At 34.5% G+C, this 16,209-nt stretch overlaps 1 protein-coding gene across 1 annotated transcript in view; it reads right to left on the bottom strand.

Moving 5' to 3' along the window:
* Positions 1-16,209, bottom strand: part of LOC111046953 (plexin-A1) — a 168,203-nt gene that overhangs the window by 121,593 nt on the left and 30,401 nt on the right. Inside the window, exon 2 of the mRNA XM_039441633.1 lies at positions 231-1,397. Within this exon, the coding sequence (XP_039297567.1) occupies positions 231-1,364 (1,134 nt within the window). The 5' untranslated portion in view covers positions 1,365-1,397. The remainder of the gene's footprint in view (positions 1-230; positions 1,398-16,209) is intronic.

Here is a 16,209-nt window from a genome sequence, read left to right as displayed (position 1 = left end):
AAACCCGTTCATATCAAATCAGAATCAGCTGACTTCAAGATTATTTTACAGCCCTAGGGCCGTAAAAATTTTACCACTTTAAATCACTTTCGGCCTCCATATGACGCACGAAAACCAGATCATTACATCCAAGTGTGGCGAAAACGTTTATTACTTTCTAAGCTATTTTGAGTATTATATTCATTATGAACGAGGCAATATTAGAAATAATAAATGAGAAGTGATCTTACCGTGGGAATGCACTGATGGCTAGGTGAGATGAAGTCGAGTCCACGGTTTCCATGCCCCGAGAAGCATGTCTTGATGTTCTGCATGAACTTGCGACGAATGGCCTTGAGTGAGTAGACACAGAGGGCACTAAGCTTGCTGGGCTTGCTGGATCCCTCACCCTCGCGTTCCACACTCTCCGAGAAGACAGCGAAGAGCACGTCGTCCTGAGCCGTGATGCCAAGCACGGCGGCCAAGTCTGAGCCCGGCTTGCCCACATAGCCAGCCTGCACCAGGTTGTACAGCTTGCCACTGCCTGTGATGCACTCGATCGGGATCTCAGTGTACGAGTAATAGTTGCCGTCATCGTGGCAAACGCGCAACAGCTTCGAGATGTACGGAGACTGGTTGCTGTGCTTCATCTGCTGCGTCAGGAAGTAGCTGAAGCCTTCCGAGCTAAATCCGTACACATAGTGGATGGGATACCGTTCACGAGCTAGCGAATTGACGAACATTCGAGTTCCGGTGGTGACGGCTGTTTCGGCTATCATGAACATCTTGTCCTGTTCGAGGCTGCGCGATGAGACGGCGGGCACTTCGGATCGGTAGGGCGAGTTGTTGGTGTAGGTGACCCCGACATACATGACCTGTGAGACGGGTGGCTTGGGCGGACCGGGCGCAATGAAAGCCACCGTTGAAGCAGTCGCATTGTTGGCCACCACCGCTTCCTTCACTTCTTGTACGATATGCGAGATGTTGTGCCGATCGCGCACCCAACAGATGCCCTGGAATAAGCTGCCACATTGTATCAATCTTGTAGTGGTGTAGTCTATGACCAATGCTTTATTTACGTTATCGGTGGGCTTTTTGACGGCCGAACTGGGACAATCGATGACCGAGCAGTCGATGGAGTCATCCTTGGGGCCGGTCACCTCGACCACAACTCGCTCCAGCTCAGGTGACAGCTGGTAGAGGCGATTGACGGCGCCCACATACACGCGGCCGGTGTTCCTGTCCACCACCAGGTGATTGAACCTCTCGGTGCCCGTGTCATCGGAGAATGTTCTGACGATGTTGCTCGACGCACCCGGACACTCGACCCAACTCAATGTCGCCCACACTAAAACGTGCACCAAGCCAGGTGCCGGTATTCGCATGCTGCACCGGCTCACGTCATCAGTCAACACACTCTGCAACACACAACACCACAATGCATCACAATCAATCACATCAATCTTGCACAAAACCAGTACTAATTCTAAATTCTTCCAAAAGGAAGAATTCAAGATTTAAGATAAGACACTTGATAAATGAATTTGTTTACTAAAAAATGATCATTCAAGACTTGAAGATCACATGACTGCTCGAAACCAGTTGTGTTTATATAAAAAAGTATAAAGAAGATACTAGTGATTCCTATAATTAATTCAACTATGAGAATTAATTTTTTCAATATTTATCAAATTGAAATAATTTTGGACCTCAACAAGGATAAAATTATCACGATAAATTCGTGATAGATTCAGTTGATGTGATTTCATTTCTCCGTATCAGCTTGATAGGCTCAAGTTGAAAATACTCTAATTTGCAATAATATGGAATATATACAAGAGCTCATATCAAACTTATATTGATTGCATACCAAAGTACATGAAGAGAAATCTAATTTCATTTTTCTGGAGTGAGCGAATTTGAAATAGCACACCTACAGATTGATAAATATTGAATAAGAAAGTTAGACTTAATTGCTATATAATTTAAGAACTTCAAAAAGGGAAAATATCGATTTATCAATTGAATCGATAAAAAAGAAAAAATGAAACTGGAAATGATTAATTATTCTATTATCCATAGCCTAGTATTTCAAAATTCAGTGAAACGAATGAAACATGAGGGTGGATAGAAAGCATAACAGAGGTAGATGGAGAATCTTTATTGTGGGACATGGAGCTTAAACTTGATTAATCGAATAGGCTAATCAAATTTGAAATTCAGTTTTACTTAATACAACATAATATGAAGAATATCAAAAGTAATTGAATAAGAATATTTATTCGACTGTTATTGTTTTCTTTCTATTTCATTGTTTGCATTACTTCCCAACAGATAATAGCTGAGTATAGAAAACAGGAAGAAATGTCAAATATGATTTCACTGCTGTTACAAATGGAATGATGGCTCCTGAATAGTTCATTGATACCCGAAGCAAGTGATTCGAATGCTTTCCACTTGAATTTTCAATAGAAGCTTGATTGCTTTTCAACCGCTGCTCCGAAAGTTTGAAAAATCGAATGAGGTGAAGAAAAACAACATAGCACTGGTATGCCAGCTGAATAGAGAGCACACTATACGGCTAACTTGATCAACAAGGAAGACAGCGACAGTTAATTAGCAAGGACTCTTAATCCAATTAATTCCCATTCCTCTTCATTTCAGAGCGTCCTGTTTTTTCCAGATCAAAATTGCTTTTCGATCTACTTGTAGTGGAAATTGGATATTCAGAATTCAATAACTCGCACTAACCACAAAAATGTCAACTGAGCTCAACAGCTTGGCGCAATGAGCAATTATTTCTTCATTATATAACTTTCTAGTCATAGTTCGCTCTTCCGTTCGGAAGAGAAGAAGAGTCATTTACATATTTATTGACAACATACATCACAATTATTATGGGATGATGCAACAGACATACGCCCAAACCATAGTCAGGAGATTATTATGTTCATAGACTATTTATGTTCACTGATGATAGCGATGAACAGAAACTATAAAACGACAATTCCACATTACATATTATTAGTCATCGTAAAGTATTTATCATTTATTGTAATGAATCATTCCTGGGCATGAACTAAATATTCTACACATAATTTATATTTTAAAGATGAATGCAATAATCAATTCAAATTTGCCACAATACATAACGTTGTGAAGTAATAATGAACTGAATGACTGGTGACGTTACTGGTTTATTATCATCACGTTAATCAACACTAACAGAGAAAACAAAAAATAAGTCAATGACATAAAATAAATATTTATTCAATATGATACTTATAAAACATAATATCTTGGATAAACGTTACTCACAATGATGCAATGGAAAATGGAAAGGGGAGTTCAAGGTTATTGAAATTCATTATATTTCTCACGCCCTCACAGATTTTCTTGAAACTCAACTTATCTGACTGAAATTGGGAATCGTTAAATATTATAGAATTCTTTAAAGTATCAAAGTACACGAAACAAATTTCAATTTTACAATATGAAGAAGGGCACAGTAAATGATAGAATAATGAAGTCAAGCAGTAGAGATGAACTACGTACAATAATAAATAGCAATATCCGTGACATCTAGCCTAAACTGTAGAAGTATTCACTACTTGAAAGGATGACCATCAACACAAAATCAAAATCAGAAAGAAAACTATAGATCTCGAAATACTAATAAAATAATTACTAAACCGAATCTAAAAAATAATTCAGCTATATCATCAGCACTCCACTAATGAAAGACACAGCCTGACGAGAAAATTTGCTGCAATACAAATCTAATGATATGACTCACTTAAAGTCAGCTTTTACTACTGATAAGCATTCTTGAAACCCCATTTTTGTGAAAAAATGCATTCATTGGAATGTATCATCTTTTAAATAATCAATTTATACCGTTACGTTCGTCAGATATAATGATCACTGGGAGTAATACTTTAGAAATGTGAAACCCATTTTCATTGCATAAGTGAAATTTTTCATAAAAACCTACTGTGCCAATGAATACTAATACTATAGTTATCTGGTATTTGTACTAATAAATAAATCTGCAAGTCGTTTCTTTTCCTGTTTCAAGATATACGTTACCGTACTGTATCATCACTAATCAGTATTTCCAATTATTTTTCCATCAGTTATCTACTTTCCTAAGAATAAGATTTACTTTTCTACCTCATTCTAGTCACTTAAAAAGTTTTGATAAAGCATAGAAGCCATAGAGATTTCAAGAATGTCAAGTACCACGATTGGCAGATTCGTGACGACTTAGGATAAGTTATTTTAGAAACTAATCAGCATGACAATACTTGTAAACTGTTCCTGAATAACCCCCTCTTGACCTTTCCATATTTCCTTGAAACACGTCTTGAAAATTTTTGAAAAAATCATTCAATAATGAATGGCCAAGAGAGGTTATCTTGCAAACTACAGCTTGCGTAGGAGCAAAGCTTGAAAACAAAAAACTATTCATAGCTTCCTGCACTGGAAATTTCAGAACAGCATTGCTCAATATTCACTTTTTTGTAGTCTGACACAAGCAAAGGCGAATCATCTCCCATGTGATACCGTATTATCATTCATAAAAAGTCAACTCTGTATCTTTTTAGCAATTAATAAAATATGAAATAATAATTGATGAGAAACAATTAGTTTTTGGTTATTTTTAATTAGTTAATGAAATTCCCTATTAAACTTCATGAGTATCCAAAAATTGAATGTAAATAGAAATAGATTAATTTATTGGACGAAGCAATACACATGATAAACATATAATTATCAATGCATTTCATGAGTGTGATTTTTCCCATACTCTATATACTATTGACCAAGCAATACAAATTATAAAACTTAAATAAGCAATACATTTGATAAGTTTTCCCTTATTCCGTACACAACGCTGCAAATAAATTATTTTTGAAAAATATACCAGCACATGGATTAAGTGAAAGTGAAAGCTAGATAAGACCACAACATTCAAAAGTTAATCAGTAGATTTTTACAGTCCATTTCAAGGAACTTTTTCAATCTTTTCCCCCGACACAAATCCTTTAAAATCTTCTCGACTAAATGTTCAAAACCAGCCATCAACTACACTGGAGAAGAAATCAACATACATGTGTATCAATACATTTTGATGAGATAAGCAAATAAACAATATTCTAACCTGCAAGAAACTTCTGATGTTCAAACCTGTGATGAATGTCGGAAAAACATAGTTGAAAAAGAGTATACACATGCTTCAATTTTCAATCAATGCCTTTTTAAATTTTACGGCTAACAATAAACCATAGCAAATTTCATTCAAACTAGGAAGACAAACAAAAAATATTGTTTTGTTAAAAAAAGAAGATAGTCTTCAAAATTACATTCATTGACAAAAACTGACTGAGAGCATCGATACATGAAATCAATCCTCCTCTAGGGGTAGGTGAAAAACATTTAGGTTTAATACCAGAATTGAATAGGAGTAGCCACAGAAAGTATTTCAATTGTCATTCTAAATGAAAAAATGAATAGACCAACAGTTAGTTATAAAAGGAAAACAGACATAGAAGCATAAAACAATTCAAATAATAAATAAGTTCAATTTTCTCACAAACAACTAGCGAAACTTGAGGACAACAGCGTGTACATAAAGAGCAATGAAAAAATGTGTTCACATACAACCGAACAAAAACAAGTACAAATTGAAATTTCAGTTGGAGATACACAAAATACGGAACGAATTTCCAATCTGAACTCAAACAAAGACAGGTTGTTTGCATTCATTCACTGCACTGACCATCTGATTGAAACAGGCATGCGCTCAAACTGACATGAAAATTGATTCTTTTTAAAGTGTAGTAGGACGCTTGCGGACACTGATTCAGTGTTCCTAACCTTCCACCTCAAGAGAATCCTTTTTTAATGAAAGAGAAGCGGTCTGCCAAGTGATCAAAAAAGTATCGATCAACGGCTGAAAATGTTACATCAGAATAGAAATTCAATTAGCTCAGGATCAAAATAAATCCCTCAATATAATTGGATATTTCCATCGGCGTTGAACGACCACCGAGAAACGTGTTAATACAAAATCATAAATAACAGTCCTATTGAAAACTCCCGCTGTTTTTATGTGGCGAAATTTAACGAATCAATACAGTACATCCGATCGATTAACACTTTCACAAATTTCAATACACAGTTTTCAAACAAGGAAATTGTTAGAGCGAAACGAAGTAAACGCAAACAAAAGGCTACGCAAAAGGAGCTTTTAAATGATTTCACGTGAATTCTATTCACTTGCACGAATAGCGTCAATAATATTACGTTTTCCTGAGAGCTTCACGCTCTTGATCCTGTTATCATTTTCAAATAAAAAGCTATCAAATATGAATATAGAGTTGTAGTACACTACAGGAGAAAAAATACTATTTCAATAACAATACACGTTCAACTATCAAACTGTATGATCTATTTGATTTAAATTATGGATTGACTAAGCTATTTGATTCAAGTGAATTGCTGGGCGTTTTCTGATTGCGTTTCGAGCATTATCTACCAAAAATCAAAGACAGGAGGCATCATATTCATGTCACATCATTCAGATAACATAATAATTTTGAGAAATAGTTTTTTTCCGAAAATCTCAAGTTACGAGCAAACTATAAGAAGAAGTTTATGCGAACCGAAGAAGCAAAATTTTGAAGCGACAGAAAAGTATTTTTAAATAAGATCCCCAATGAAACATATTGTCAAATTATCCTTGTAACAGAAATATTAAGCTGTTCCCAAACTTCACACCAAGCCTTTATATCTCATAATAAAAAGTAACAGAACAGACGTTTAGAACATGGTGTATAGATAGAAAGTTCACTGGTGAATTGTGATGTACCACCCTAAATTACTTGTTAGTGATACAACACCTGCTCCATAAAAATAACAGTAACAGTTACATTTTTTGCTGAGAATGATGCCCACATGAGCTCTGGGCTTGTGTGTGGGTAATAAGACGAATGATGATAAGAGATGAGTGTACCTACAGCTTTTGATGGCTTACGAACAACCGGGTCTGACAACAATAACATAAATCAAGTAACAGTTCCTATGGTGAGGTTCACGTTATAATCGCAGTATTTGATTAACATCGGTGATTCTATCCTTGCCTATCATTCGACAGAGCAGATAGCACTATCCTTTTCCAGCTCAGCAAAGTTGCCAGATTGGTTTTTAACAATGCAGAAAATATAATCAATTAACAAAATAGTTATTCCAAATTATGAAAATTTATTATTTGATTGTTGAGAATTATATTCTCTTGCCGAATAAAATATAATGGATTATTTCAAACTAGAATGAACAGTTCATATTATATTATCAGATATACCGGTATCAGCTCTCCTCTATAGATGGCAGTGGCAAGACAGAGATTTGACAACGCTGTTCTCTTCTCCACTTCATTATAGTACTCTTCTTCATCACCTGATTCTTCCCCTTTATCATGACTATCATTTATTTTATTATTATTATTTATTATTTTGTTACAATATTATTCTTCCTTCTTCATCATAAATGAATATCTTCAATATTTTTCAATTTTAATTGGGTTGAACTTTTTTGTCTTACTTTTATAATTTTTAATTTATTTGTAACTCAGTACACTTATTATCATTTCTTCATGCATATTTCGAATATTTTTATTTTGTAATTTCCCAATTGTATAATATTGTAGTGTTTACAAATGCAATAGGGTTTTCAAGACCTGGCATGTAATAAATAAATCAATCAACTTCTATCATAACGTGGACCTCACTATAGAAAGCCCACGAACTATGTGTTCGTATTAAAATCTATCGTATCAAAGTTCACGTCATTGCTGAATTCACTATAGATTCAAGACGGTTTGAAGAAGCTAGTAGCCGTGTGCAGAAGAAGAATAAAAGAGAAGAATGGAAGCTGTGAGGGGGAATACGAATGGAGAAGGAGTTGATTTGGGGGGGGAGGAGACAGGATAATTTATTCGCAAGAGCAGAGTGGAGCATAGCAGGGCTTGTGAGCCCAGACCTAGGGCCCAGAGCCTGAGCACTGACTGCACTGAGACTGAGGCCCGCCCGCCCGCCCGCCCGCGACTTGCAATGAACATTTCCTCGGAAAGTCAGCGCGCTTCCATTTCAAGTTCAATAACAGCATTCACACTACTGGCAAGCTATTGAGGGCTGAGACTCGAGCTCATTCCACCTATATGCTTTCTGCCTAGTGAACGAGACCAACAGCACCCAAAGTAAATCGATCTTCAACAATGTAGCTGATAAATTGCTGCATCAAATTGCAGCAAGTCCAACTCTCAACAATACTAATACACACAATTTAACTGTAGTACTGTACTCATGAGAGCATAATATTTTTATAGTTATTGTTAGTAGGATAATAGAGGCCCGGTTGCACAAAAGACGGTTAAATTTTAATTGTGATTAATTTCATGAGCACCAATCAGAGAAGGCGTTCTTGAAAAGACGGCTTCTCTGATTGGTTCTCGAGAAATAAATTACGGTTAAATTTTAAACGGCTTTTGTGCAATTGGCACTAAATCTTCGTTTAATAATTATTATCTTAAAAATTATGAATAAGGATATCATTTCGTGTTTATTTCTAGTTGAATAAATTAGCAGTTCCTTAATTTTTATGTATGTATTTCAGTTTAGTGCAGTAGCTTATATTTATTTTTTGTACAGCTTTTTTTTGGCAAATAAATAAATTTATTCATTCATTCATAGTGAGGTCCACGTGATAATGAAAGTCTTTAATTAACATTTGTGTTGCTATCCTTGTCTATCATTCGACAAGCAGACAGCGCTATCCTTTTATAGCTCCGCAATGTTGCCAAATCGTTTGGCAATGTAGAAATATAATTAATTACCAAAAAAATCAATCTCAATATTATAAAAATTTATTATTAACAATTGGAAAATATTTTGTATTGACGAATAACATATAATTGATCATTTTAAACAAGGATGAACAGTTAATATTACATCACATATATTGGTTTCAACACAATATACAAGTTTCAACATATTAATCCCATTTTCAAGTTATATGTGGAAACATGTCGTGAATAAAATTAAAAAAAGGGTGCTTTAATTTTTAATTTGCGAATAAATAAGAGAAGCCCTCATCAAAAAGTCAATATTGACCGGTATCAGCTATCTTCTATAGGAGGCAGTGGCAAGGCAGAGAATCGGCAACACTGTTCTCATATCTTTCTCCACTGCCTTTATAATGTGGACCTCACAGTAGCACTTTAGGTGAGGTGCGTTGTGGTGACCACTGAGAACAGAGAGAGTAATACCTATAACATTCTATGCATTCTATACACTTCAGCGAGCTTCTCTTTCAGCTCAACTGTCATCATTGATGCTATTTATAAGGAATGTTGAAAGAGCGAAGGGCATGATGTATTGCCACCGAAAACTTCCAGCTTTAGTAGGAATAGATTTATCATTATGTAGAAATAGAATTGAACTAAATACTAGACTTGTCATTCAAGGAGTGAATAGGTCTATGATAATATGTTACTTGTTATGTGAAGACTTCAGGCTTCCAATACAAATAAAGATTTAATTCATTACTATTTATTTGTACTCTCACGTCAGAAAATTTGAAGATTATCTATAATAGAGTAATTCGAATGTCTGCACAGACGGAAAAATCAACAGTTCAATCTCTATTAGTCTGATTAACGATAGCGATTCTCTATTATCAAGTTTAATTTCGTTTGATCCAATTCTGATAAAGTAGAATGGAAGTAGCTAGAAGTGATCATTCTCAAAACAATACAATATGGTAGGGCTACGAAATCCGTGCATTGGTCGGAAATACAAAAAGCCGGATTATCGGATTTTGTAGGATGTAGTTTGTAGAATGAAAATAAACATAAACTATATTTGCACTAGACATGCATCATTGACTTGAGCGGAATGATACATTGACATGTGAAGCATAGTTAGACTATGCCTACAAGGGCTAATTGGGGCTATAGTTAGACTATGCCTACAAGGGCTAATTGGGGCTATAGTTAGACTATGCCTACAAGGGCTAATTGGGGCTATAGTTAGACTATGCCTACAAGGGCTAATTGGGGCTATAGTTAGACTATGCCTACAAGGGCTAATTGGCCCAATTAGCCCTTGTAGGCATAGTCTAACTATAGCCCCAATTAGCCCTTGTAGGCATAGTCTAACTATAGCGCTATAGTTAGACTATGCCTACAGGGCTAATTGGGGCTAAAGTTAGACTATGCCTACAAGGGCTAATTGGGGCTATAGTTAGACTATGCCTACAAGGGCTAATTGGGGCTATAGTTAGACTATGCCTACAAGGGCTAATTGGGGCTAGGCATCCTAGGCTATAGATAACAAGTCAACAGATGGTTGGTAGAAGGACTAAGGAAGAAGGCTTTCTTGTCACATCAAAAGAATAAATAATGAAAGTTTCAGGTGTACAAGAACACTCAACTGGTAACTTGATTACAAAGACTAAAAAAGTAGGAAAGTGTTCCCGGAAGTACAGAAGTAATCAATATTTTTAGCCAAAAGCCCACATTTTTTTGGTCAACTGCAATAACTAGCCAAAGATGGAAACATTCTGTTTAGTAGAACCCTGATATAAGATTCAAATGATGGAGTAGTTATTAAAAACTAGAAGGAAATAATTCATAAATATTCAACAACATTTTAAAAAGTAATTTTACATTCATCTCTTCATTTCTTCAATACATCAAAAGATGTTTAAATGTGTATGATGACTGTAATAAATTTATACAGTAAAGCTATTAAGAATAAAATGAAGCATTTGTCGAAACAACAGGAAGCGGCATAGGAAGATTAGATAGAGTGCTGAAAGCGGTCTAAGATCAACTACAGTTTGTCGCCTTCACTATTAGACCTATTCACTTGAAAATGTGGGACCAGTCTTCATGAGATCAAGGGTCATAATATTTAAATTAGTCTTATCTTCATAGCCTAACATAGCTTATTTCGTAGATATTTCAATGAATGCCATCATGTCATTGATTTCACATGATATGTTTCTTATTGATTAGGGTTTGTGTTGTGTTATTTTTTACTCGAAAAGTTTTTTGGACGTTTGTGAAACTAAAATATAGTATTGGCTTTTCAAATTCAGCAGGCTGTATTATATTCATAGTATTAGAATTTCAGCGAAAAAATTATGCTAATTTTCTTATTTTTCACGGTTTTACAAGAAATAATTATTTCATATTATTTTATTCATATAATTCTTTTATAATGTATTTAGTATCTACAATAGGCAACTTTCCAATCCTAATCATGAAAATATATAAGTAAATTGTTTCATTCACAATGCAACAGGTGACTCTGCGTTTCCACTGTATTTCATTATAAAGGAGATCTCTACATAAGTGAGAGAGAATAAATAGCTTAAATGATATAGAATGCCCAATCAATTTATTCTCCACCATTATATCAAGATATTCTCATTATTTGGTTCATTTACTTAATCTGTATACGGATATGTTGAGTTTAAGAAAAAAATTATAAGAAAATCTTTCGACGCAGCTACTAAATGAAAACTCACTCTCCGTTCTTCCAAAAAGTTTTGTATTTCCAAAAGTTTTTCTTTTTTTGTATTATTACTATTTTTTGTAGATAATGAAATCTATTTAATGATAATAGATTTCTAGACTGATAATGTGATAAAATTAAAGAAAATATGAATGAAATTACATTTTGATACAATCTCTTCTCTATAGATTACCATTTAATTGTTAATTGAAAGGCAAATTTACTACTCGTGAGTAACAGCCAGTAAAGAATAATAATATAGGGAACATATCAACCTCCACTGCACTGAGAGAGAACTGTTAAAATAGGAGAAAATAGTCGTCGATTTTCCATCTCAAAATGTTAACCAGCCTAATTGCCCGGTCTACACAACGATATTAACGCAAACCTGCCAGGTTTGCGCTAAGTTTGCGTCTTGTAGACGGGAGATCGTTGTAAATTTCTGAGGTTTGAAGGTTTGTGCTTTCTTTGATCAATCTCAGCCAGGTTTGCGACAATTTTTCTAGGAAACAATTATGTCTCATCTATCCATCAAAATCTAAATCGCTTCAAAATGGAGATAGAGATTTCGCGATTTCAGATTCGGATTCAGCACCCTCAAATTAAATATGTGCGAGATCAATTCTCAAAAATACTCAAAAACAAGGAAAATTTTTTAATGGATAATAAGTTTCTTATTTACTCTACAGTAATGTAATAGATATAGTTATTCACTCTTCACTTGATAAGCAGTATTCTTGATTATTATTATTGAGGAGAAGGAGGAGAAGTGGGAGGAGGAGGAGGAAGAGTAGGGTGAGGAGGAGGAGTTGAGGAGGAGAAGGAATTGTTGGAGGAGGTGGAAGAGAAAGAATAGATGGAAGAAGAGATTGAGCAGGAGGAGGAGAAGTAGTTGGAAGAGGAGGAGTAGATGGAAGAGGAGGATGAGCAGGAGGAGGAGGAGGAGGGTTGAGGAGGATTAGGAGGAGGGGGAGGAGGAGGATGAGGAGGAGGAGGATGAGGAGGAGGCTTGAGTTACTATTCATCTCAAGTTTACAAGCACTTCAAAGACTTTGTATAGAATTTATACAGAGTGATTCATAAATATGGTAAAATAATTTAATACGTGACAGTAGAGGTAAAAATAAGAATAAAAGTTCTTATAAACATATCCATAAAAGCTTCATTAGCGAGCTATACAGGGTGAAAGATTTTGCCCGGAATTCAGTTCCTCTGGTGAAATACACCGATGCTGAATTGTTTGGGCACTAGTTTTTGAAGAACTTATGCTGGATTCATATGGAAAAATATCTGAAAAATTGAATAAAACTAGTCTGGAAGCTGTAGTGTGAGTAGTTTTTGAGAAAAAAGTTGAAATATGCAAAAAATCTTAGTAGAAAAACACAGACTTCTACGTTTGATGCCCGATAACTTTCTTTAATGACCAGTAAACAAATGATTTTTCGCAATAAAAATTGTAGAGAATTGAATTCTGAAAAGAATGATGTAAGCTGTGTAAACTAAATTTAAATAGAAGTATAATAAAATGTATTCTTATGTAGTAGGCTACATTACACCACAAAAATTTGCTGATTTATGAGGAGAGAACTAATAACTCATAGGTTGAAGCTGATTGCAAATAAAACATGAATTTTAATAACAGCTGTTCCAAAACAGCTGATTTATTTTGTTTTAAATAAGAAAATATTTAAAAGAAATTATCAGCTGGAAATTATTTTCAGAAATATTTTAGCTCACTGTTGAACAAAAAAACAAACTGTAAGTTAGGCCTACTGTAACCGCGCTGTGTTTTTTGTTTAATCTATTAACCAGTTATTTGTAACCATTTCACTTTGCTTTTGTGTTGTTAACTTTTTAAAAAATGGCAGGTAATTTTATACATTATTCATACTCCGAATTATCTGACATGCATTTAATGTATGGAATGGGACACTACTGTAATAGTACTGAAGCAAGACGTTTGTATCAAGAGAACTTTCCTAACTGAGTATGTCCAAGTTCAAGGTTTTTTGCCACTATTCATCAACGTCTGTCTGAAACAGATTCTTTGATATCCAAAGAGCACATTCATGCAGGCAGACCCCGATCTACTATGACTGTTGAGTTAGAAGAACAAGTTCTTAATGAAACTTATGAACATCCAGAGAAGAGCACGAGAGAATTGTCAGTGCAGTTTAATGTCAAACAATCTATTATTTGGAGGATACTAAAAGAGCAACAATTGCATCCATACCACCCACCTCCAGAAAGTTCATACTCTATTGCTACAAGACTGTATTCCCCGTGCTGGTATTTGCCGATGGTTTTGAGTAAAACTTGTTTACCCAAACTTTTTAACAACCGATTTATTTACCGACGAGGCACACTTTACAAGAACAGCTATCGTTAACGTCCACAACCAACATATTTGAGCAGCTGAGAATCCTCATGCCATCAATCCTAATCTTCCACAACATCAGTTTTCAGTAAACATTTGGGCAGGAATTATAGGAGATCATCTACTTCTGTTCGAGCTTCCTCCCAGGCTTAATGGCATAATCTACTAGTCTTTTGATATAAGTTTAATGTCATTTAGATATGCTACTTTCATATAAAGAAAAACTTTTCATAAAAAACCGAATATTTTATTTGCAATCAGCTACAACTTATGAGTTATTAGTTCTCTCCTCACAAAACAGCAAATTTTTGTGGTGTAATGTACTACATAAGAATACATTTTATTAAACTCTTATTTAAATTTAGTTCACACAGCTTACATCATTCGTTTCAGAGTTAAATTCTCTACAATTTTTATTGCAAAAAATTATTTGTTTTCTGGACATTAAAGAAAGTTATCGGGCATCAAACGTAGAAGTCTGTGTTTTTCTACTTAGATTTTTTGCATATTTCAACTTTTTTCTAAAAAAAACTACTCACACTACAGCTTCCAGACTAGTTTTATTCAATTTTCAGATATTTTTCCATATGAATCCAGCATAAGTTCTTCAAAAACTAGTGCCTAAACAATTCAGCATCGGTGTATTTCACCAGAGGAACTGAATTCCGGGCGAAATCTTTCACTCTGTATAGCTCGCTAATGAAGCGTTTATGGATATATCTTTATAAGAACTTTTTTTTTATTTTCACCTCTATTATCACGTATTTAATTATTTTACCATAACTATGAATCACCCTGTATATGGTTTAGTTTATAATACAGGTTTGTGTTAAAGTTGGTGTCGTGTGAACAGAGGTTTGAGCAAACTTGGCTTAAAGCCAGATTTGCGTAAACCTGGCTTTGAGCCAAGGTTGCGCAAATATCGTTGTCTTGTAGACCCGGCATTATGCCAGGTTTACGCAAATCTGGCTTTGAGCCAAGTTTGCTCAAGCCTCTGTTCACATGACACCAACTTTAACACAAACCTGTATTATAAACTAAACCATATTATATAAATTCAATACGAAGTCTTTGAATTGTTTATAAACTTGAGATGAATAGTAACTCAAGCCTACTCCTCCTCCCCCACCGAGACCACCTCCTCCACCTCCTCACCCCACCACACCACCAACTACTACTCCTCCTCTTCACACACCAAAATTATTTCCATAATTAATAATTTTCGAAATGCTGAATTTCAAATAAATTGGATGATTAACATACGTTATAGATATGGATGTAATCTATAGGTAAAGATATCTCTTCTATATCAGGTGTACATAATGATATCTTCTACTATTGCCACAGCTCGAACAATAGAAGCTAATGTGTGAAGAATTATTGATAGAACAGAGGGGTGGGTAGTCTTTTCATATGCTTATATAGGGGCTGTGTTTCATTTAACGTTATCTTAGACATTCATCACTAAAATATTACAGTTCTCAATTTACTACTTTTATCGTTATTGCAACTCCCAATAGTTAATTATACTTCTAATACTATATAATATTTTTCACACTTCACCGTTCAATCCTATTTAAAACTCATCTAAAATAATCTAGCACTTTCTCCATCGTCTCCTCTACTTCTTATTTTTCTTTCTCATTTATCTTCTTGATCTTATATTTTTATAATGATTACTTGAATATTGTTGTTTGCGATGATGATTATTATTCTTTTCTATTCTACTTCTTCTTCTTCTTCTTCTTCTTCTTCTTCTTCTTCTTCTTCTTCTTTTCTTTTCTTCTTCTTCTTCTCTCCTTGATTAATTCAAGATCACAATACGATGTTCTATTTCTTATTCTATAGTTCAGTTTCATAAGTTCTTCTCAATTTGTGCACATTCCTTCTTTCTCTTCTTTTCTTCCCTATTATTATCATTATTTTCCCTGTGATTTTTCCACTAGCTATCCAGCATGTTCAAATGTTTATTTCTCTTTCTATATCTATTTATCTTTTTACCTTTTCTCTTTCTATCTGATTACCTTCTACTAATATCCATATATTATATTATAATATCCATATATTTATCCATATAATATTTGATTCTTTACCACATTAAATCATACTATTCCTCTTCAATTTTATGCGAATATTATTCATTATCAGTTGTATTATGTATCTTTTCTCTATTGATAACTTTCTTCAAAGATTTTTCGTTTTTCTGCTGGCTTTTTCTTCTCTTTTTCAGTTTTTACTGGATCCCATTTCGCTCTATCTCCACCATGAACA

The sequence above is a fragment of the Nilaparvata lugens genome, chromosome X, assembly GCF_014356525.2.
Source record: "Nilaparvata lugens isolate BPH chromosome X, ASM1435652v1, whole genome shotgun sequence".
Lineage (NCBI taxonomy): Eukaryota > Metazoa > Arthropoda > Insecta > Hemiptera > Delphacidae > Nilaparvata > Nilaparvata lugens.
The sequence above is the reverse complement of the archived record's forward strand: the minus strand, read 5'-3'. Positions and strand labels throughout refer to the sequence as shown.